Below are 23,675 nucleotides of genomic sequence, written 5' to 3' on the forward strand. Positions count from 1 at the left end.
GGCCGTACATGTGTCCCTGTCGAACCATCACGAGCGATCACAGTCTCAAGTGTGTGTGTGTGTGTGTGAGAGAGAGGGAGGGACGGAGAGAAAGAAAGATCAAAGTAAGATCTCACAATGGATCCTTTTAAAAATCCTGCTCATGATATGATACTATTATTATTATTATTATTATTTGAATAACAATTACACTACCACTACCTTAAGTGGTGTCTCAGCCATTCAATTTTGATACATTATGAAGATTGCTTCATATTTTAAACCAGGTTCTTCCTTAAGATGTTCAGCAACCTCAAAGTGCTGCAGGCAATTTGACAAAAGTATTGGTCCTCCTGCATCTGACTGCTGCCCCCTTTTTTACTTGGGGGATATCATCTTAAATGAGTGCTTTACTCCTTTCCCACCTGACACCATCTGCTGACAATGTAATATCCTCCCACTGAACATGATATCTAACACTGTGTTCCAGGATGTGAAGTAATGCTGCTCTAGTGCACATCAAGCCAAACTTCAGTTTGTCCATTTCAACTGTGTTTGCCAACACAAACTTCACATCAACATTACGTTGTGACCGGTGCTACCAGGTCAACAGTCAATTAATCAGAGCGTCTCGGAGAGTCATAATATGTGACGAGAGACTGATTGTTGAAGTGGAGAAACATAAAATCATTTATGACACCAGATCAACAGTTCTTCCACGTCGGAGAATGAAAAGAAGCTGTGTTGTTGTTGTTTCCTTTATACACACAGTCTATCTCGCGAACTCGCGTCCGTTCAAGATTGTCACGCGGTCTTCCATGAATACCGCTGGCTCCCAAGGCACCGCGCCGCTGCCGTAACACGCCTGGTGGGGATTGCCGCTGGGCAGAGGACGAACGAACGTACCGCACTCAGGGAGGAGATGAGTCACGTAGCAGGGCACTGGGCTCCTACTTAGCACTGAACGATTAGCTGAACGAATCTTTTGAACAAATCATTTTAATGAACTGATTCAAGTAATTCAGTACACTCAAATGAACTGCCGATCCCATCACTAGTGGGTTTCCTCAGACTTTTTAAATTATTTTATTATTGTAATTTTCCCCAAAGCTCAATGAACTCAGCAAGAGGGGAACCTGACCTGCATGGTAAATCTTCAATTTTAGTGTATTCACAAAGCTTTTTGGGTGACATATTTGTCTGCTTAATTTTGGTATTCTAGCAGAATTTCAGTTCAGATAGTATTATCAGTGATGACTGACTTTTTCCTAAAAATCACAAATTTCTCAATTCCGTTTAGGCTGCTGCTTAGATTAGTGGACATGTTACTGTGCTACTGTGATGCTGTAATAATAATAACTTCACTGAGGGGTTCCGTGTCCAAAAAGGGTGGGACAGACCTAGCACACACACATACACACACAGTCTCCTGTGGCAGTATAAGTAGGACATTGTCAGACCAGACAAAAGGCCTTATCTTCATTTCCCCTTTCAGTCTGGGTGATGGGCCGGGAGAAAAGAACAGAACTTAGTCTTCAATAGGTTTGATCAGATTTTGATTTCTCCAGTGCTTTCAACACCATCCAGCCAGCATTTCTGAAGGACAAGCAGCACGCAGGAGTTGATCCTCACCTCACATCCTGGATTGTGGATTATTTGACTGATCGATCCCAGTATGTGAGGACTTGGGATTGTGTGTCGGACATGGCTGTCTGCAGTACAGGGACCCCACAGGGAACGGTTCCGGCTCCATTCCACTTCCCCCTGTACACTGCAGACTTCTCCTACAGCTCCTCCTCCTGTCACCTGCAGAAGTTCTCTGACGACTCTGCCATTGTCGACCTCATCACAGACGATGACGACAGAGAGTACAGAGAACTTGTTCAGGATTTTGTGGACTGGTCCCTGCGGAACCGCCTCCAGCTCAACGCGGGGAAAACTAAGGAGCTGGTGGTGGATTTCCGCAGAAGACGACACTCTCCTCCATCACCGGTGAGCATCCAGGAAATAGCATAGAGATGGTGACATCTTACAAATACCTGGGTGTTCACCTAAACAATGAACTGGACTGGTCTGATCATGCTGCTGTGCTCTACAGGAAGGGTCACAGCAGACTCTACCTGTTGAGGGGACTAAGGTCTTTTGGAGTGCAGGGAGAACTCCTGAAGACCTTCTACGACTCGGTAGTGGCATCAGCCATTTTTTACGCAGTGGTCTGCTGGGGCAGTGGCATCACAGCCGCAGACAGGAAGAGGCTGGACAGGCTGATTAAGAAAGCCAGCTCTGTCCTTGGATGTCCCCTGGAACCAGTGGAGGTGGTGGGAGAGAGGAGAATGGCTACCAAGCTATCATCTCTGATGGACAATCTCTCCCACCCCCTGCAGAACACCATCGCAGCACTGGGCAGCTCCTTCAGTCACAGACTAAAACATCCAAAATGTCTGAAGGAGCGTTATCGCAGGTCGTTCCTCCCTGCAGCTGTTAGACTGTACAAGTACTGCTCTAAGTAGACCACACACACACACACACACACACAACCACTCCATGTGCAATATACTATATTTTAAGTGCAATATATTGTCATTTTTCATACTGTCAAATTTTTTATACTGTAGTTTTCTCATCAGTGCAATATCCATATCCTTATTTAATATCCTTATTTAATAGCTCAACCTTGTTTCCTTATACTGTAAATACCATGTGCATACTGTGTATATTCTAGACTGGTTATAATGTACATTCTACATTCTATTTTTAAACCTATTTTTATAGTCAGTGTTAATATCTTTATATATTGTATTTCTTTTTGGTAATGCATGTTTATTATTTATTATCCTTATCTTTATTGTCTTGCTGCTGTAACACTGGAAATTTCCCCACTAATAAAGGACTATCTTATCTTATCTGACTCCCTGCTAGTTATTCCTGCAGAAGAGGAGACCGTGATTTGCACGTTCCTAAACCGCTGTCGACCAGCTGTCCCTGTCGTGAGTCGGTGGACTGTGAGTATGTAGCCAGATCTCATGATCTATAGTGTCAAATGCTGCATTGAGATCCAGCAGGACCAGTATAGAAGCCAGAACAAGATGTCAGGATTAAAGGATCGGCACTTGTCTGGCTCAAGTCCTACTTATCAGACAGATTTAAATTTGTGAAAGGGTTAGGGTTAGTAGTGTAAACGAGGAATCCTCCATACTCACTAAAGTTAACTATGGAGTTCCTCAGGGTTCCGTGCTCGGCCAAATTCTTTTTACCCTGTACATGCTGCCATTAGGCAACATTATCAGGAAACAACATAAATTTCCATTGTTATGCAGACGACACCGAGCTATATGTATCTGTACGGCCGGACGACCCAAACCCCTCAATTAAACTCCAATATTGTCTCATAGACATACAGACTGGATGACCCAGAACTTTCTGATGCTTAACACAGAAAGAACCGAGGTCATGGTCCTTGGGCCAAAATATTTGAGAGTGCCACTTTCAAGTGGAGCTTTAAACCTAGGCAGTAACACTCCAGTCCCTTGCACTACAGTAAGGAACCTGGGGGTCCAGTTTGACCAGGATTTATCACTAGATGAACACATTAATCAAATATGTAGAACAGCCTTCTACCATCTTCGCAACATTAAGACAATTAGAAATATTGGTAACACTTTATTTTAAGGTACACCTATTCACCATTAATTAGTTGCTTATTAACATGCAAATTAGTAACATATTGGCTCTTAATTAGTCATTATTAAGTACTTAATAACAAAACACAAAACTACAAATATTAATAATGTCCAAATAACTCTAAATTAAGTCTTTGTTACTTAGAATATGTTCCCCATACTAAAGTGACATCTCGATCATTACTAATTCACTAATAGTTGAAGACTTATTAACCAACACATGTTCCCTAAACTAAAGTTGCCTCCTTTTCACAATTAGTTAATATACTATAGCACATAACTACTGCAATAAACAAGTGATGGGTTACACCTTTGAAAAAATGGATCTATCTATAGGTTCCCTCTCATTCAGTGGTAGAATAACAAAGACAGCACAAGTACAAATACCTCATTTATTACACCACTGGTTCAGGTTTTCCCAAGGCTGACAACAAATACTGCTCGAACAGGTAATGGGGTCTTCCTGAAATTCCTGAAACACTGACAACTGTATCAGTGTATGTAAATATGTCATACAATATGGTATGAAATGTATAATCAGGTCATACTGTATGATAATGCAGATACTCTATTGTTGAAAAACACTGCACAATATAAAGTATACAAATACAAAAAATTAAAATATAAAAAATATAAAACCTGCACAGCTCAACATGACTTGTCAAAGGTTAGAACAAATGTACTGAACTGTACAAACATTGCACTTCCACAGCCTAAACTTGCTCTATAATTACTGCATCAGGTGATTTTTTTTCCCCTGTGCACAAATATTTCAATTTCTAATAAAATGTAACAGAATTATAACTGAACAAAGAAGCTCACTTTCTTAATATTTCATCAACAAGGGGAGGAGTTGACATTTGGCCTTCATGTCCTCTATAATGCTCTTCTTCTCAGGGGTTATGTGCGTTGCACACCTCTTAGCAAAGGACTGCAGGGTCTCACTTGCAGGATCATACTTCAAGGTGTTGAAGGTTACAGGATCCACAATGTTGAGCTCTGCAATTGCAGTAGTCATCTTGATGGTTCCCCGGTCCACGCCATTGATTCTGAAGGCTTCAGTCATGGTGCGGACTTTGCTTAAGCTTTTCAAGACTTTTTTATATCTGCTGATAACCTCAGCTGGCCCTTTCACTGAAAAATATATAAAACAAAAACAAAGAACACGAGAAATGAGCACAAACCACGGCTTAAGGTCAGCTGAAATTGCTCAAACTGGTCACTTCTCTTTTGATAAAGTATGAAGCATATTCCAGGAACTGGAGATCCTGCTCATCTCCTGATATGATTCCAATATGTGGTTCAGAATTCAAGATTTAGAAAATTATACTCTGTAAGATCTGTTTAGTTGGTAAGTCTTATGGATCCGAATTATGTTTAATTCTGAGAGACAATCTCTCTAGCAATACATTTGATGTTGGATAATAATTAGTGTGAATGCTGCAAAATAAAATGGAGCTTTATTCTTGATGAAAGCCAAATGTTTTACTTTAGACATTTAATTTCTATTTATCACCAGATTCCTAGTATATTCAGAATGTAGAACTGAAGATCTGTATTTTTGCCTCATAGTTACTTCAGGACATATTTATAACAGCTCTTCCAACTCTTTTATTAATACTTATTTTTCATGACCACTTGGTGCTAACAGGGCAGTTGGTTCAAGTTATGCCATTCTTACCTCTTACATGAGCTTTTCCAGGCACAGCCACAGTTGCAGATGCAGGTGGCTGTGTCCGACGTTTCTTCCTTCTTTGGATGACAACATCACTGTCCGAGGACTCACTGATGTCTGGAGAAGATGGGGGAATGACGTCATCTCCATCCATGTTGCCATCATCATCCTCCAAAGTAAATACTTTAGGTTGAGCTTTGATCAAATTGAGGATAGATGAGACAAATATCAGATTGTTATGAAAATATATCACACAGTTCATTACAATTACATTATATGTTGCAGATATAAATATAATGCATTATTATTGTTATTATATAAGTTGCTCCCAAATCACTCACATGATCTCTTCGTTCCCATGATTTGCTCACGTAAGAAATTGCGCTCTTGCTCAAGATCCTTTATTATTTTTTCTTGCCATTGGATCCTGGCTTCTAGGAACTCCTCTTTGGAAATTGATCCTTAAAAACAAGAGAGCAGGATACAAAAAAGATTATGATTTGACAGTATTAAATGAGTGAGACAGAGAGAGAATGACATGCATGTAACAAAGGTAGTGGACCTGATATGGTGTGTGCATTAATTTGATTTGTAAGCACACGCATGTATACTGACAAAATCTGCCAACAACTTAAATCTCAGGTGGTAAAATCACGCAAGAAATTAAACTCATTTTAGACAACAAAGATGCACTGCTAGAAAATGAGAAATCATTACCTGATCCAATGCTGCTTATGCTGCTGCAACTTGGAGCAGAGCCTTTATCTCCTTTATTTTCAGGACCTACAGTATGGCATAGGTATAACAAAATGTATACACATTAATACATTTGGACAAGATAATTATTTAAGTATTACAGTTCCTTGAAAGTTAACAAAGAAAAATTTACCATCCAGATCATTTTTGGTCACCTCTGTCATCGTGTCATCTTTAGAGACTTTTAGGGATATTTTCTTCTTGGCCTTAGGCTGTAAAAATATAAATAAATTAATTTGAGATTCCTGTCACAAAGGGAAAACGGTATCGAGGTCCATCCGAAGTGGCTCCATATTTGAGAAATCGCACCTTCGACTGCATACGTGGGTGCATTACATCTACAGGTGCGTGGATTTACATTGTATAATAACAAAAGCCATCAAAGACTAACTCTAACTCGGACCATAATGTTTTCTTTCAATGTTCTCACTTTACTGTTGGTTGGGATGGGTCTTATAAGAGCCAATGCTTACGAGACATGAGTTTAAACAGTATATGGGAAGAATTCTGAATATCAGTTGAATTTATCAAGTATGTGTAATTGTATAAGTGCTGGGTTGCGAAGAGTCCAATGTAGTACAAAGGTCTTGTGGATTTCTAAGTTTTAGGTGGTTCCTGGAAATTGTCTCAAAAGAACTTAACTTTTTTAAACAGACACTTCACTGTGCTAATTTACTCAGTATCCATTTTTTTTATTTCTTAAAACTCTTCAAAGATACAGCAGATTTCATTTGTTTTGGGGTTTTATTCCATTCCTCCCCTCATATAGGGGATGTTCTTCACCCTAATTTGCTTTTGAGATTTGTTGTTTCAGGTTAAATACACTCTTATATTCAGGCTATGAGTATATATCTGCTGTGTCTGCAAATGGGACTGCACATGATAAATTATGGTTATAATTATGGTTATAAAAAGACTAATGACAACTTAAGAAATTGGTTTAACCACCCACTTCTAAATTGTGTCATAAATATTTATCTTTGCAAAATATCAGGAAATCAGGAATGAAAAGAATGAGAAGAAGAGGCAAGCAGACTGTTGGTCAAAGAGCAGAGATTGTTATGATAGATGAAAGCAAATTTGGCCATAAAAGAAAGGTATGAAAGTTACACTTATGAGTAATGTCAAATACATGATTTTGTGTCTAAAAATGTGTATTTGATGTTGGTTAAGTCTGTGCTAAACTCAGCTACTGTCAGTAGACACAATATACATACATTTAAAACCTGTTTTTGCCTGAGGTGCTTGGAGGTGTCCTGTATCTCGAGAAGTAACTACTGCATTATGGAATAAGATACATTGTAGTTCATTGATGCAATCGAGGTGAATGTCGGTTTTAAGAAACTACATTATTCTTACATTATTATGATTTATTCTCTCTCATTTCCCACCATTATTGCAGAATCATTGTCCTCATTTTTAAGTATTTGCTCTTTGGGAATTTCAGTACAACAGAGGACGGGCAAGCAACAGGAGTTCCTGGGTGTTTGGAATGCTAGGGATTAAGGATGACAGGAGGAGACCCATTCTTAAGATTGTGCATCACCGTTCAGCCAGGCATCTCTTGCCTCTAATAAAGAAGCACGTTCGTCGTGGAAGCTCTGTCATTTCAGATGGGTGGAGGTCTTACCGCCGTCTTCAGGATGAAGGTTACAATGTAATTGTATAAGTGCTGGGTTGCACTTATACAATTACAAGTGTATAAGTGCAACTTATACACTTAAGTTGCACTTATACACTGTCTGTCAACCATCAAGATTTTTTTGTTGACCCTGTTACAGGTGCACATACACAAAACCTGGAGAGATTTTGGGGTATTTGCAAGTCAACTATCTGCACTGTAAACCCGAATTTTCTTGTAATTAAACTTTTAAGTCATAATTAATTATTATTTTATATTTTTGCTAAAAACGCTGACCCAACTAAAGAATATTAGTATTCCACTGGAATGTGCAGTGAAATTATCATGTTAAGTAGTGATCACTTAATTGATAAGGTTTTTCAATAAGGGGGCGTGTCCATGTCCGGTCCGAACCGGTTGTTAACTGTTTCCACACATGACGGCATTGTGGTGTTAAGTTGCAGTTGCCATCGTCGAGTGAGAAAAGTTTTCACGTTAGCCAACGATGCGTGCCATGGGCTAATGCTAAGCTAGCAAATTGTTTTAAGCCACTTCACTGTTAAACTGAGTCTTTCTGTCGTCTTACATACGTTACACACGGGGAAAATGGCCGTTTTAGGTGTTAAGGGACGACGCTGCTCGTTATATCATCCGACTTTTCATTGTATGTCGCGCAAACTACTCAGTTCGAGTATCCCGACAAAATTTAACTTTATTAAAGTTTTTGGGTGCCGTGGACTCGGAGCCATGTCCACCAAGTGTCAAGCACTCATAAATCGACGGTGATGCTCAGATTTGCTGTTCGTTTGGTTGCTGTTCATTCAGTTGATTGTAGCAGAGCATGTGAGCAGAGCGGGCGAATTTTGAAAGGAGCGCAGAGCGGGACTTTTTTTTTCTAGGATGATTGGGGTGGAGCGGGGCGTTAACATCTGAGCCAGAAATCGCCCAGATGTTGGATAGGTGGCCCGCCCTCTTTACTGAGGACCAGGTATGTGCTATGGAGCTAGAATTTATGTTGGGTTATTTTCCTATTCCAGCACAAGTGCCATGTTCTCCCTTAAATATTTTTCAGGTGGACCGAGAGTTCCAGAAAATCGTGGGGAAGAACCTGAAGGAGTTCTTCCAACACTTGGATCAGCACAGTTCTCGTCTGATCAAGCTCTTTAGATCCAAGAGCGGCAAGGTTGGGCAGCAGTTGGGTCAGCTTTTACAGCAGTCAGTGGTACGTTCATATAATTTTACATCATTCAGATCCGTTGCATGAAAAATTGCAAACTGTAAATTGTAAATTTAAATGGTAACTTGTGTTTTCATTTTATTCACCTGAAGACTCAAGAGCCAACTGATGCCCGGACATTGGTCCTCAGAGGACTTCCCATTCTTCTTGGAGACAACCCAGCAGATTTCTACAAGCCGGGTAATGTAAGTAATTTTTCATAAAAAATATATATATGTATATATATATGTATATGTGTCCAGCCATGGCAAAAGGGTTCACAAGTCTACTTTGGGACATTTGGAGTTATTTACAGATTCCGAAAGTGTGATTTCTAAGCTTTCCAACAATGTCAAACACATGTCCATCTGATCATTTTTGAAGAAGATGTGACAATTTGAATGTAGGCACTCCTCAAACTGCTTTAGGGAGAAATTCAGCCTGAAAGATTTCGACCTTCTTGAGGAGCCAGGCCAATAGCTGCTCATTTGCATCACATTAACATGGTCACAACCCCCCACCCAGTCTAGCTGTCAGTGACATCTGATGTCTGTTAGCCCACAGGACAGTAACAGTGTAGCAGTTTGAAAACAAAGGAATGAATGTAGTTCATGTCAATGTAGTGTTATTTGCTGTAAGTACTTCAGTGGACTGATAAGAATCAGAATTTACTTTATTGATCCCCAGAGGGAAATTCTTCAGTTACAAAAAGCACTTGAATAAAAATGAGAAACAAGAAAGATGAAAGATAGATACATACTTCAAATATCAAATGAAATATAACTAAGTGTGTGAAGGAGAGTTCAATATTTTCCAGACCATGGACTATATTATCATCTTCAATGCCAGTTCCTCCCCCACAATGTGGCTGTACCAACTCTGTCCATCACAGTTGATATGCGGACTAAATGATGACATCACAAACGCACCCTCTTCTGCTTACTCTTCTGTGCTGTAACCTTTGGTTCTGGGCATGTGAAGTATTTTGCCTCATCAGAACAGAAAGGCCTGATTTTTTCAAAAAGATAAGTCTGCCTGTCCATGGTCAGTCCAGATGGGGCCAGGACGGGAAGACTGTCAACAGGGGGCAGAACTCCTGGGTTGCGCAGTAGCTGAAACTCTATAGGCTCTGCATCACTGTGAGTTTGAGCAAGCACCACACCTGGTTTGTTGGCATCAAAGCTGTGACAGAATAGAAGCACACAACAGGATATTTAAAACATGGCTCACTGTTCACATGGAACACTATCATGTCCATTCGTGATTTTTTTATTCATAAAATGCAGAATTTTGAATATAAATACCTAAAGTTCTGATAACTCTTGATCTGTGGGAGCTTTCGAAAGTAGGGACTCAGATGTGTCTGCCAGTCGATGGTCTTTACTATCACTCTGCCATCTGCCGTTCCAACAAGCTGCGGAATATTGAGGCAACTTTCAGGAGAGCTGTGTTCCACTACCTGTTGATAACAAGAACCACAATGAAAATAATTATTTACTTTTCCCCCCCAAAAAAATCAAATTTTACACATTACATATTGCAGTCTATATAAGCATTTGGCTATTGTATAGAAATCAATTTATACACATACCTAAGACATACATGAGATCGGCTAAGAGCCTTAGCCGATCTCATGTATTGACGCCACACTGAGGCCTTGGACACATGGGTTGGCAGCAACTTCACATGCCAATCCTTATGCCCAGGATTCTGAAAAAAAAAAAAAAATACTTGTTTCAGATCATGGTTCATGTTAACAGGCACTTTATCACTGAATCAGTATAGATTGATCATTATATATTGCTTGAATTATGTGTGAATGCCACACCTTTATGTGCATGTATTGCACGTGTAATTAACACGTTCATCACACATTGTGTTAATCATGTGTGATTCATGCATGCAAAGGTGTGGCATTCAGAAATCATTCAATGCAATGTTAGATTTTGAACACGGGAGTTTCGTCTCAAAGCATTGGAATTATCAAACTGAACCTGCGGGTGTACAAAATCTCAAAGAGGGCCGTGACATGCTCCCCTTACGACTTATAATACGCTCATCTGACCGAACAAAAGTTTTGATGTGCGCATCATTCTCATTCTAATAATACAGTACCGAGCTAGCGAGCTAATAACAATGTAGCCAAACGGCGTTATGAAACGCACAGTGGATTATTAAAAGACAGCGTCCCTATGTGCGTCTGTATGTGACTTTGAATGAACACTAACATAACATAGATTAACAACGTTAATGAAAACTCACCCAATAAGAAACTGAAAGGTATTCCGGCAGACTTCAGTGCCTCCGATCAGATAAGAGGTCCGGGCGTGCTTCCTTTTCGTCGCAGTTTTACGTCTGTTCGCCTCCAAAAGTCCAATTAGATAAGAGATAGAGCGGTGCTGGCGTCACGTCATCATCTCAGACAACTACCGTGTGTGTCCTGCTCTCTTTCAGCCACGGAATAATCATCTGTTTGTTGTTTTTGTGACGATGAAGTCTGCTAACACGTTAGCATAAAGATCGCTAGCTTAAAATGCTAACAGTCCACACACAGCCGTCTCTGTGCTTTCGCTGTCCTTGTGAAGAAGCTGCTCAGCCACATCTGACTTATTGTCCTGTTCTCTTTGCCTTCCTTTGTCAAACAAAGCTTTGATGATGACTGCTTTGATGATAATCACGCTTTAATTTCGCACTGCACACATACACACACACACATACACACACACACTGCACACATACGCTGGAAAGTTCCAGACACTCTCTCTCCCCTCACTCCTCTCTCTGAGTGAGAGCTGCATATTAATTAGCCATGTGTATTCTCCGTGATCGTCAGCTGATTGGCTGAAAAAGCAACAAAGGCTCTGGAATGTGAGATCACCACACCCAAACTAGGAGCGATTCACAGTGATAAAACGACCTTAATTCAAACACAAAGTTTATGGTTTTAAGACCCACAATACTGTGATTTGAAGCAGGTAGTGGCTCCTTCAAAACTTCAACTTGTGTAATTTGGAAAAAAACGGAAATCCCTAATTTTGAAAAAAAAAAACGTTTTCCTGTTTTTCTCGTTTTGCGCTCGGCCGACTTGTTCCCGCTTGGTCCGTGGCGGGTCACATATGTGTGTATATATATATATATATATATATATGTACATATATATGTATGTACGTGTATATATATATGTATATGTGTGTGTGTGTGTGTTTTGACTTTCATCATCGTTTTAATAATACATGTGTTTGAGAGAAAATGTGAATGTAGTTTTGAACATATTTTCTGATGCTCAAAACCTATTTGTGCAATTCTTTCCAACTTTTGTTCTTTGTTATTTGCTTAAATCAAGTCCAGCAGTCAACCAACCAATCTGACCTTCATGCATCTGACTTTTCTGTGATTTTTATATTATGTAGCTCAATTTCACCAAAGGTTATTTACAAATTACAAATGGCATGTTTGTCCCCTCAATCAGATGATGCCCTCCAGAACCTCGGCATTCGGGTCATCCTTGTTGAAAGAGAAGATGCTCAACTCCAACCTTCCCTCCACCTCCGTCCAGCTTCAGTGAAAATCATAATTGAGGGTCAAGTTGTGATGGAGAGTATAAAAGACCTGCCCAAAGCCATGTGTCTTTTGTTTGGGCTCACCTATGCTCTCCATTTAGATTACCCAAAGACGATGAAAAACACCTTGCAGTTCATCCAACATGTGCTTTTCGCATTGGGCCACGGTGAACTTAAGCCTCTGCCGGCTCCCCTCTGGGGGGGAAGTCGTGTGGTTGGCTCCGGGGTAGGCGTCGGGGATAGCTGTGGCGGGCTCCGGCCTGCCTCCTGGGGGGGCGTTCTGGGGGAGGCTCTACTGTCCCTGGTGATGGGCTGGGCTGCCCTGGGGGCCTGGGTGGGTCCCGGGTGTGGGGACCTGGGGCCTCAGGACCTGCCTCGGCGTGTGGTGGGCTGGTCTGTGCTCGTGGTGCCGTCGTCTCCTGCCCCCTCGGGGCGTGCTCTGCGCGTGGGGGGCGCCGGATCTGCGGCGCCCTGCCCTGGTCCTGTGCGGGGTGGACTCGCGGCTGGCCCTGGGTCGGGCGGCGGCGGGTATCTCCGGGCCCGGGGGGCTGGTGGACGCCCCGTGTGCCTGGGTTACCGCCGGTCTCCTTCCGGGGGGCTGGGGGGCGGCGACACGGTTTCACCACCGATTCCCGACCACACCAAGTGACAACCTCCTCACATACATATATATGGATGCGCGAATACACAGACATACAGATACACACACAGACAAACTCTGGTTCATGAAAGAACCAATATAAACTGATACAACTGTTATAGACAAGATCACCTTATCTATATGTGGTTGTTAACAAATTCTAATGGTACTGTAAAACAAATGCATATCAGTGTTATTAATGTTGTAATGTTGTCATTACTGCCTTAGTGTGTTATGCTACTAATTTCTATCTAGTGTCTCTCTTTCCCTCCCTCTCTCCCTCCCTCCCTCCCTCCCTCCCCCTCTCTTATCTCTCCCTCTTTCTCCCCATCTCTCTCACACCTCCCTTGTCTGTCTACCCACCCTCACCCCCACCCCCCCTGTCTGGCCCGGTCCTCCCACACAACCTAATAAATAAAAACATAAATAGCAGGACGGGCATTACAGCGCTGTAATCACTCGCCCTGCAAACAGCAAAATCTGTTCAACACCAACAGACATGCAGTCAACCATAGTGCATGCCCAAGGTACTGGACAGGACAGGTTAAAAAAAAAAAAGAAAAAAAAAAAAAAAAAAAAGAACTTAAGCCAAAGATCCAAACCCTGAAAAACCTCCTTGCGATCTAGCCATTGTCGAGCCATTTTAAGTTTTTTTTATTGTATGGTCTTGAACGGTTTTGAATGTTGATGACATTTTAGGGTTAGGGTTAGACATTTTAGACATGCACTTTGTTCAGACATGCACTTTGTTCACAATGTCTATTTTGAGGGAAATCATCTGGACCTTTTTTGTAAGTTCCTCCTGTGCGATGTATTTTTATTTTATTTTTTTTGTCATTCAAATGGTTTACAGCTCTGCCAGCAGAACAGCTGGTTCTGGATCTGCTGGTTCTGCAGCGGTCTAGAAATGGGTATAATTTTTGGACAAAAACTATTTTCTTGTGTTTTTTTACCCGTCTCACTTTAAGGTGTTGATTTGCACTGGTGATTGTTCATTTTGCACAGGATTTGTTGTTGAACAATTAATTTATAGTTCATACAGGAAGTTCAAATTTTCAAATGATATCCTGTTTTTACATGTTTCGATTGTGTCCAGTTGTGTGTATTTTTTTGTACTTTTTGTACTGTGAAATACCCCAGAGGTAACACAATAAATGGGTTATCTAAAATGTGTTGAATTTCTTCCTTTATAGGTTAAATCTCAATCCTTATAATGTAATTAATAAAATGTATTATTTATATCAACAAGTAATGGCAAGTAGTAACAATTAATTATATAGTTCTCAATATTTAATATCAGTAGTACATTGAACTAGAATTAATGTGTTTTTGCGTTTTCGAGACATGAAAAGATTAGTTATGAGAACTAAACATTTTAAGTACAAGCCACTGATGTACTAAACAATGTATGTTTGTACAACTAAACATGTTTAGTTTCACCATGTGTAAAAACTAAAGTGGTTTAAGGCAATCGGTTTCCTTATACAGGTCTAGTAATGTCAACTAGTTCGGGCTTACAGTGTGGAGACAAAGAGGGAACCGCACACAAAAACTGTTGAGGGATCACTTAGATGTAATTGAGTGGACTTATTGGCGTGGAAACCTTCACAGTAACGGAACACTTGGAATGCTTTTGCATGACATTATAAAAAAATATCCAGTATGAAACCTGTCTGAAATGTAGATAAAGATATCAAGTTGATATTTATACTACCACTCAAAAGTTTTGACACACTAAGGGCCTGATTTACTAAAGCTTTGCGTGTGCAAAAACGTGTGCAAACTGGATTGCACACGCAGATTACAGATGACGCACAGATGACGCACATTCATTTCTTATTTGGTATATCTGAATAAATTAAATATAGATATCCATAGGATAAATGCGTATTTGTACTGGTATGGGCTTACCTTGGTCTGCAGTTTGTGGTTCAAGGAGGGCTCGTACCTATGTTCCCCGGTTAAGACCGGAGGAAAGGGGAACCCCGATTTACCTTAACGGGTCCAGCTCTAACCTGGTCTACTCTCGGTGCACGGCGAAGCGCAGGTGGCACAGTGCGCACACGTCACCAAAACCTCACAGGCAGGTTACCCTAACTCTAACCCTTCCAGTTCCAGGCACATTTAAATGCAATAAATAATCACAACAATCACTATTTAATGTAACTATCTGAATCAGCTATAGATATATCATCTATATCGATTGTCCCGTCGCCTCTGACGTCAGATCAAAGGCTGTTGGCACGCGTAATGGAAACTCAGCCTGACTGAATTAACACAGATGAAACCAGGGACGGACTGGGACTAAAAAGCCGTTGTGGTGATCCGCTTTATTTATTTATTTACTTATTGATAAGAAAGTCACTCATCCATTAGATCCATAGAAACAGCAGAACTCGCTCCCTGGCAGCTGTCAGTGAGCTGCAGGTGAGTCAGGAGGAGAGCGCAGCACCTTCTTTTTTTTTACGGCAACATCCATAGTCCATAGTTTTCTTTGTTTGATACGTCAGGTAATGATGGAGCTGTCCAAAATACCGACGCAGGATAATAATAATAATAATAATAATAATATAAAAAGGTCCTATGGACCCGGGGAACAATATGTCATATATGCCTCGATCTCAGTTATCTGCTCATCGCAGAACGTCACTTTCTGTTCAGTGGCTTCAAATTTAATTCAGCGCTTCCGTTGAGTCTGCTCTTTCTCCATGTGGACAACTCTTGACTCGCGCAAAATCCTCATTTAAATAGGGTGGTCTTAACCACTTCTGCGCCTGTAGTCAATTGCGGCCGCAATCTTAGTAGTTCACCCGCAAAACGTAATCCAGTAGCGGGCGCAGTCTTTCTGCTCGCGCAAGCAATTTAGCGCTCCCTATTTGGAATCTTAGTAAATCAGGCCCTAAATGTACTGTTACCTCTGAGAAAAGGCTATTATCATGGACATGAAGGCCAAATGTCAACTCCTCCCCTTGTTGATGAAATATTAAGAAAGTGAGCTTCTTTGTTCAGTGATAATTCTGTTACATTGTATTAGAAATTGAAATATTTGTGCACAGGGGAAAAAAAAAATCACCTGATGCAGTAATTATAGAGCAAGTTTAGGCTGTGGAAGTGCAATGTTTGTACAGTTCAGTACATTTGTTCTAACCTTTGACAAGTCATGTTGAGCTGTGCAGGTTTTATATTTTTTATATTTTAATTTTTTGTATTTGTATACTTTATATTGTGCAGTGTTTTTCAACAATAGAGTATCTGCATTATCATACAGTATGACCTGATTATACATTTCATACCATATTGTATGACATATTTACATACACTGATACAGTTGTCAGTGTTTCAGGAATTTCAGGAAGACCCCATTACCTGTTCGAGCAGTATTTGTTGTCAGCCTTGGGAAAACCTGAACCAGTGGTGTAATAAATGAGGTATTTGTACTTGTGCTGTCTTTGTTATTCTACCACTGAATGAGAGGGAACCTATAGATAGATCCATTTTTTCAAAGGTGTAACCCATCACTTGTTTATTGCAGTAGTTATGTGCTATAGTATATTAACTAATTGTGAAAAGGAGGCAACTTTAATTTAGGGAACATGTGTTGGTTAATAAGTCTTCAACTATTATTGAATTAGTAATGATCGAGATGTCACTTTAGTATGGGGAACATATTTTAAGTAACAAAGACTTAATTTAGAGTTATTTGGACATTATTAGTATTTGTAGTTTTGTGTTTTGTTATGTAAGAACAGACCATATTCATTAAGTGGTATTAAGGGAGAATAACTATTCTTGGGGTACTACCACCTTATAAAGTCCATACTAAGCAAAGCATAATGAGATCGTAATTCCTATACAACAACTTCCTTACTTAGTACTAATAAGCAATATTTCTGAGGTTATTGAGGGAAGACTCTTAGTTAATGGCTTACTGGTTGTATAATAAGGCCATGCAGAATAAGGCATTAATAAGTACTTAATAATGACTAATTAAGAGCCAATATGTTACTAATTTGCATGTTAATAAGCAACTAATTAATGGTGAATACGTGTACCTTAAAATAAAGTGTTACCGAAATATTATATCGCGACCAGACTCTGAGAAACTAATCCACACCTTTATAACCTCTAGGCTGGATTACTGTAACTCCTTAATGTCAGGATGTCCTAGTAAGTCCCTGAGAAGCCTTCAACTTGTCCAGAATGCAGCAGCACGGATACTGACTGGAACCAGACGACGTGATCATATAACTCCTCTCTTGGCTTCTCTACACTGGCTCCCAGTGAAAAGTAGAATAGATTTTAAAATACTTCTACATACAAGGCCCTGAATAATCAAGCACCTTCTTATATTTGTGATTTAATCATTGTATATCAACCGAATAGACCGCGCCGCTCCCTGGTTATTCCTAAAAAAAAGAAAAGTAGAATTGGTGGTAGAACATTTAGCTACCAGGCTCCTCTCCTGTGGAACCAACTCTCACTTTCAGTCAGACGAGGAGGAACACTAAGGGCTAGAAAATAAACCACAACATATATGAATTTACATTTTTAATATTAATAGTCATAGAAAGAAAAATCAGACTTATTATCAACAATCTTCAGACACAGTACTGTTTTTATGAGCTGCGTATGTTCTTCTGAACAACAAAGGCAGGTAAAACAAGACGTCTTTGCCCAGTCTGTGGTTCCACTCTAGTACCAGTAGGTAAGCTGTTCGGTGATATTACTGTCTGTAAAACAATGATTATAACGTTAGCGAAACAAAGTATCTGTTCTTAAATTGGCATAGATGTAAATGAACTGTAAATATGCTAACGTTAGCTCAGCTGGCGTTACATACTTCTCTTTGAAGTGGTTGGCACACACGGAGTGTTTTTTGGGAATGTAGCAGGGGAATTCCCATCAAAAATAAAATATATCCACTCCGCTTTTCTTTACCATCGACAAGAAGAATGTGGAGTGTCTGGTGCTGGTTATTATAACCTACAACAGAGCAAAAACTTGAGAGTTTACACTGCTTTCCTACTGACAAGATGAGGAGAAAGGAGTAGGAGGATGCCTGTGGACGGCACAACTTCCCAAAGATTCACGGCTGTGCTCTCAACATTTTTCTCCTGATGCATTTGAGTTTATACTCCTGCATAAAGTGCTCTGCGTAGGCTACGCAGAGACTCTGCGTCGGCTACGCAGAGACTCTGCATCGACGCAGAGACTGTCGAAGAGCCTCTGCGTCGTCTACGACTGCACAGAATATTTTTTTAAGTGTCCGTCACTCCGTCAAGGGACAACTGAGACGGCAAGAGCTGTGATTGGTCCTCAGGACAGGCTGAGCGAAGCTGCTCTGTGCCGCCTCACAGTGAGCACCGCGCGTCCACAGACGCGGAGCTGATCCCCGCCGATAAAGCCGCTGCCAAACTATAAATACGTCATATCTTAACACACACAGCACATGTTTAGACTCTAAATGGCCTATTTCTCGCCTCAAATTATCTTAAAACTGCGTTCCTTCACACATAAAAGTGAGAAACGGCAACTGTTTCAACAACACCTGTCTTTCTCTCTCGGACACCATTGCTCACTGTAGCCAGAAGCACAAAACCTTGCGCAGCGACCCCTACTGATCGGGCGGGAAATTGCAGAGCGTGTCCGTCACCACGACGCAGAAGTATAAATGCTCGAGGCGTCTCCGTAGTGACGCAGTCGGATAACACATTAAGCAGTCGGAGAAGTATAATGTGGCCTTAACTTTACAGTGTGTTCTCCAGTCTGAATGTCTGAATGAGCTGATGATGTGCTAACGCTCAGCTGGTTGCTAAATAATTAGCATCACAGTCAATACTTCATACACAAAGCGGTGTCATTCATACATGTCTTTTAATCCCTGTATGTGAATGAACACTAACGTTACCTAGATTAACAACGTTAATGAAAACTCACTCCACAGAAGGTTAAAGGGAGGTTCGGGTTCAGACAACTTCCTATGTCTGTTAATCAGTGTTCAGTTATTGTCGTGTCCTTTCGGCCTTTTCGGCTAAATAATACACTTGTCCTCTGGCACCACGACAGAGGACTATGAAGGCTCGAGGGGTCTCCGTGGTTACGCAGTTAGATAACCCATTACGCAGTTGTAGAAGTATAATGTGGCCTTTAGGTGTTTTGTTGTCTCTATCTCTCTCTCCTCTCTCTCTCTCTCTCTCTCTCTCTCTCTCTCTCTCTCTCTCTCTCTCTCTCTCTCTCTCTCTCTCTCTCTCTCGGGTCATCAAGTTGAAAGGAGGCCATGCAGTTTCAGACTCCTCTTATCTTTTCTTTGGACAGACCTCTGACCATGGACCACCCACGGGCTTGTGATCACAACTAATTGCCTCTCTTTCATTAGTTACTTCACCCCACGGAGTGGGAGTGAAGTATTATTTTTGATGGCTCTGTGTGTCTGTTTGTTTGTGCTTCCACAATTCCACACTTGCCAATATGACCAACAGAGGCAGCTAGAAGCTTGTTGCGTGAATGGGGTGAAGTCTGCCATCTCTGATTGCCTATCATCTACATTATACATTTATGTGAATTACATACATGTAATTACATATATACATATGTAAATGTGACATTTTTGTTATCTGCTGAACTCGTTTCTGTATGTGTGACACCTTCTGCACCTACTGGCTGTCCCTCCTGGAAGAGGGATTCTGCAATCTAAAGTATCTTGTAAATAAAATATATTATTGTTATTATTATTAGGGACCTCGTACACAAAGGTGATGAGGAACCTATTGAAATTGTAAAGATTCTTATTATTTTCTGTCTTCGAACTCGAATTTGACCCCCTAAACGTGCTTCAAAACGGACGCAAATTTGCACGCACATCAGAACTGGCGAAAATTTTTATAAAATAATGGACTTGTGACAAACCAATGCAAAATGGCTCAGTAGCACCCCCACAGGTCAGGGCCCTATGGAGCTCGGTGAGTATATTGCCTGGCCCGAGACGAACAAAAAATCCTCTTGACACCTTGACCTCAATGCAACAGGAAGTCCGCCATCTTGGATTTGGCGTATTTCTTGTCGTTTTGCGAGTTTCATAAATGAGCTTATTAATCTGACAACGTTCCTGTACATGTCTACAAACGCGAATTTGATCCAAAAGCGATGTCGGCCATCTTGAATGCGTTCTTCTCCAGCGCTAAACTTTGAAATGTTTCTCCTCCTACAGTTTGACAAAACCCCCACATATCTTATATCAGAACGTGCGTCTTGCTCGGGAATAGCTGGCTATGACTTTTTCGTTTCGAGTAACTAAATTTGGAACCTCACAGTGTCGTCATACTTTAATGTAGAAATGTGATTGACACTTTAAACAGGTCACAAGACTTGGGACTTTTCTCACCTATGTCGACGTTTCGATACATATTACGGTTGTTCCACAATCGCAGTTTACGTTTTGGCCGCTTTGAGATAATCACAAAAATCTCCAAACAAACTCCTCTCCTGCCCACAATTTCCAACTTAAACAGACATTTTTTTACATTACCCTCCTCTGTGGCTCTTACTGAGGTTTTCTCCTTTAAAAGCTTTTTTTGTCAACCTTTGCTGTGAGGGTCTAAGGATAGAGGGGTGTGTCATTTGAGGCAAATTGAATTTGTGATTTTGGACTCTATAAATAAAAGTCCCTGACTGAGCAACAAGTGGGCTTCCATCAATGTGTGGCATATGTAGAGCACCAGCATGATTTGCGCATACGGAGAGTGTGTACAATCCATAATAGTGCAGATTCAAGAATAAAAATGATTTCTTCCAAGCTTTGCTGCAGTTCTGAACTAGGGCAGAAAAAAACAGAAAATGTACACATTTTTGGGGTGGTAATATCTAACTATTCATATATAAGTTGTTAAATATTTATGACCTCATTAAATACACTCACTGTCATTTCGTTTAAAGTCTGTTTCACCTGCAATCTTCTTTAAATCTTTCACTGAAATATTTAATTTATCCACTTTCCACAGTTCAAATTCGTTCTACTAACGTTCCATGTTCACCATCCCTACAACCTTGGGACCTTGCCAGAGCAGGTACCAAAAAAAACCACTAGGTACTATCCCTAATGGAAAAACAACACAAAAAACAATGTGTCAAGTCAAGTCCAAACCGAGTAGTGCTAGAACTGTATAATGGAACAGCTCCATTAATGTCCTTCTCCTCTTTAGGATGAAGTAACCTCTTTAAAATCCTTAAAATTACCCTTAGCTGTCCATCAAGTGACCTCTTATAGCCCAAACTCCCTCTTGACAAGCTTTCCATCTTTAAGTGATGGATAATTTTATCCACAGGATATGGCTGAAGACACTAATCAAGAACTTGTTGATGGGTTGTTAAGGGACAATTGCCCATAATTCCTCTAATCCACTGGATATTCAATTAATTATCCATCAATTAGAGACACACTATCCAGGGTGGCAAGTTCAAAGCATTCATTAATATTTCAAGTAATTTTCAGTTTTTAAATCTGTCTGGGTTATAAATCCTGCCAATGTTCAGCAGAATCACTCTGCAACTACAAGAACCTTGCACTCAGACAAGAACATTCACCCAGTTGTTAGCGTATTTTTGTCAAACTGACTGAAAACATGAAAAAAATCAGTAACTCTTACTAGATAGTTCCAGGCTTTGTGATGTGTTCATGTTAGTGCACCATAATAACATTTATATTTAAATCATGAAATGAGAAGGTTGTAGATTTAATATGCCGCCTGTCTGGGAAGAGAAGGAGAAAAAGAAGAGGAGATCAGTTCACCTGGGTCACTGGCATGGCTGAAAGAACGAGCAGTAAACACACACATACAAGTCATTTGAGTATGTTACTAATGTGTCTCTGCAGCAGGTGGGAAATCTATTACTGGTGTTTTCAAGACACTTCTCAATCCAAAAAATGAGAGACAGAGATGAGAATAACAAACAGTGTGTGAGGGAAAGATGGGGAAGTATAAAGAGAGGCAACACAAACAATTAGTCTTGTTAGGAGTGAGTTCAGCTCACACACACCTGCCCTCCGCCCTGTCACTCCCATGCAGAGAGGGCCGCCCGTACCCATACGCCATCACAAAAGAACCAGGAGGGTGGTACTTTATCTTTTCTCTACGCTCCACTCTCCCTCTAGCCCTCTCTCTCTCATTCTTGCTTCATGAAAGTATGGGCTTCATCAGCCCCCCGTAGAGATCATTCATCAACACAGTAACCCACGCATGCTGTGCTTTTTTTAAACACTAATTAGCATTCAGACTGCCTGCCCAATTATTACCAGCTGTACTCTAATTAGGGCTTATTTAAACTGCTCGTCAATTAGTCTTAAACATTATTGGCTGCCTGAGGCAGATGGTCTAGTTAACACTTTGTGAACCAGAAGCAGATGAGAGCGGTTCAGGCACATCAACAGTTGCGGTCCATTAGACAGGGTGGGCTGAAAAGTTTGTAGAAGTAATGCAAAAGGAATTAAGCTTGGGAGGCATTAATTTCAAATTTTTGTGATTCTAACTGCATTTGTTGCTACACTGGTTCAACAAAAAGGCCACAATTCAAACAACTGATTCTTGATTTTCTGTTTATTTTCCTCTCTTTCGGCGTCAACACCAAGAAATCATAAGACACGGTGAAAACTATAAATACAAAACATAAAAGTCCATATGAGTCCATTGAGGCTTATTTTAACAAACCACAAAATGATATACAAAGAAACAAAGTACAATTACCGTGTGCGCCTCTTGAACACAGTGCAGAAAAACTACAGTAACTCCATAACTTCTTGCCTCTATGACAGTGGTCCCTCTTCTGACCCACAATCCTCCAGTTCACCCTCAAACTGACCATGCACTTTTAAAATAAAATGACCTCACTTCAAGATATTTAAGTGACAATAAAAATAATTTTACCCACATGTTTTACCTTTAACACTTCATGAACTCAAATCTGTAACAATGAAATCTGTCTCACAGACAGTTACAGCATTGTTTGCTTCCAGATAACCCCACAATTGATAGTGTAAGAGCCATTTGGCTTCTTCCCAGTTGTTTTATATGCCCGCTAAGTGGCAAAATGATGTAACTGGGTCATACCAATATGGGAGGAACTGCAAAAAAAAAAAAGGGGGAGATGCTCTAGCTTTATCAACTGTTCAATAGTGGGCAGTTGAATTCAAGAGGGGTAGGGAGAGCCTTGAAGATGACTCAAGGTCTGGACATCCTGCCACAGCCACTAACCACAAAAACAGTGATCATTTTCACCACATGGCGATGGATGGACATTTGACTTTAATCAGACAGCCAATGCTGTAAGAATCACCCATGAAGGAGTAGAGAGCATTCTGCAGATTGAACTTGTCATGTCTAAGGTTTCTGCTATCATTTTTTTTTTTTTTTCGATTAGTCACAATTATCTTCGTTAGAACCTATTTTGGACTTCTGTTTAACCTAGATACAGTGGACTTGCGTGTGCTTTAATAACACAACATTTATCACAGTTAAATACCGGAAACAAATGACCACAGATTTCTTACAGCTTAAA

The 23,675-nt window shown here is 40.5% G+C and overlaps 1 protein-coding gene across 1 annotated transcript; it reads right to left on the reverse strand.

Moving 5' to 3' along the window:
* Window positions 1–4,485: 4,485 nt before the first annotated feature.
* LOC310926718 (coiled-coil domain-containing protein 106-like) lies at window positions 4,486–6,254 on the reverse strand (the record flags this gene model as incomplete). The annotated part of the gene is made up of 5 exons (XM_083888905.1): window positions 4,486–4,793; window positions 5,341–5,529; window positions 5,676–5,795; window positions 6,052–6,117; window positions 6,224–6,254. 5 exons carry the CDS (start codon window positions 6,252–6,254, stop codon window positions 4,486–4,488), a joined length of 714 nt encoding a protein of 237 aa, XP_083745031.1.
* Window positions 6,255–23,675: the final 17,421 nt, after the last annotated feature.

The sequence above is a fragment of the Microchirus variegatus genome (assembly GCF_963457635.1).
Source record: "Microchirus variegatus genome assembly, chromosome: 5".
Lineage (NCBI taxonomy): Eukaryota > Metazoa > Chordata > Actinopteri > Pleuronectiformes > Soleidae > Microchirus > Microchirus variegatus.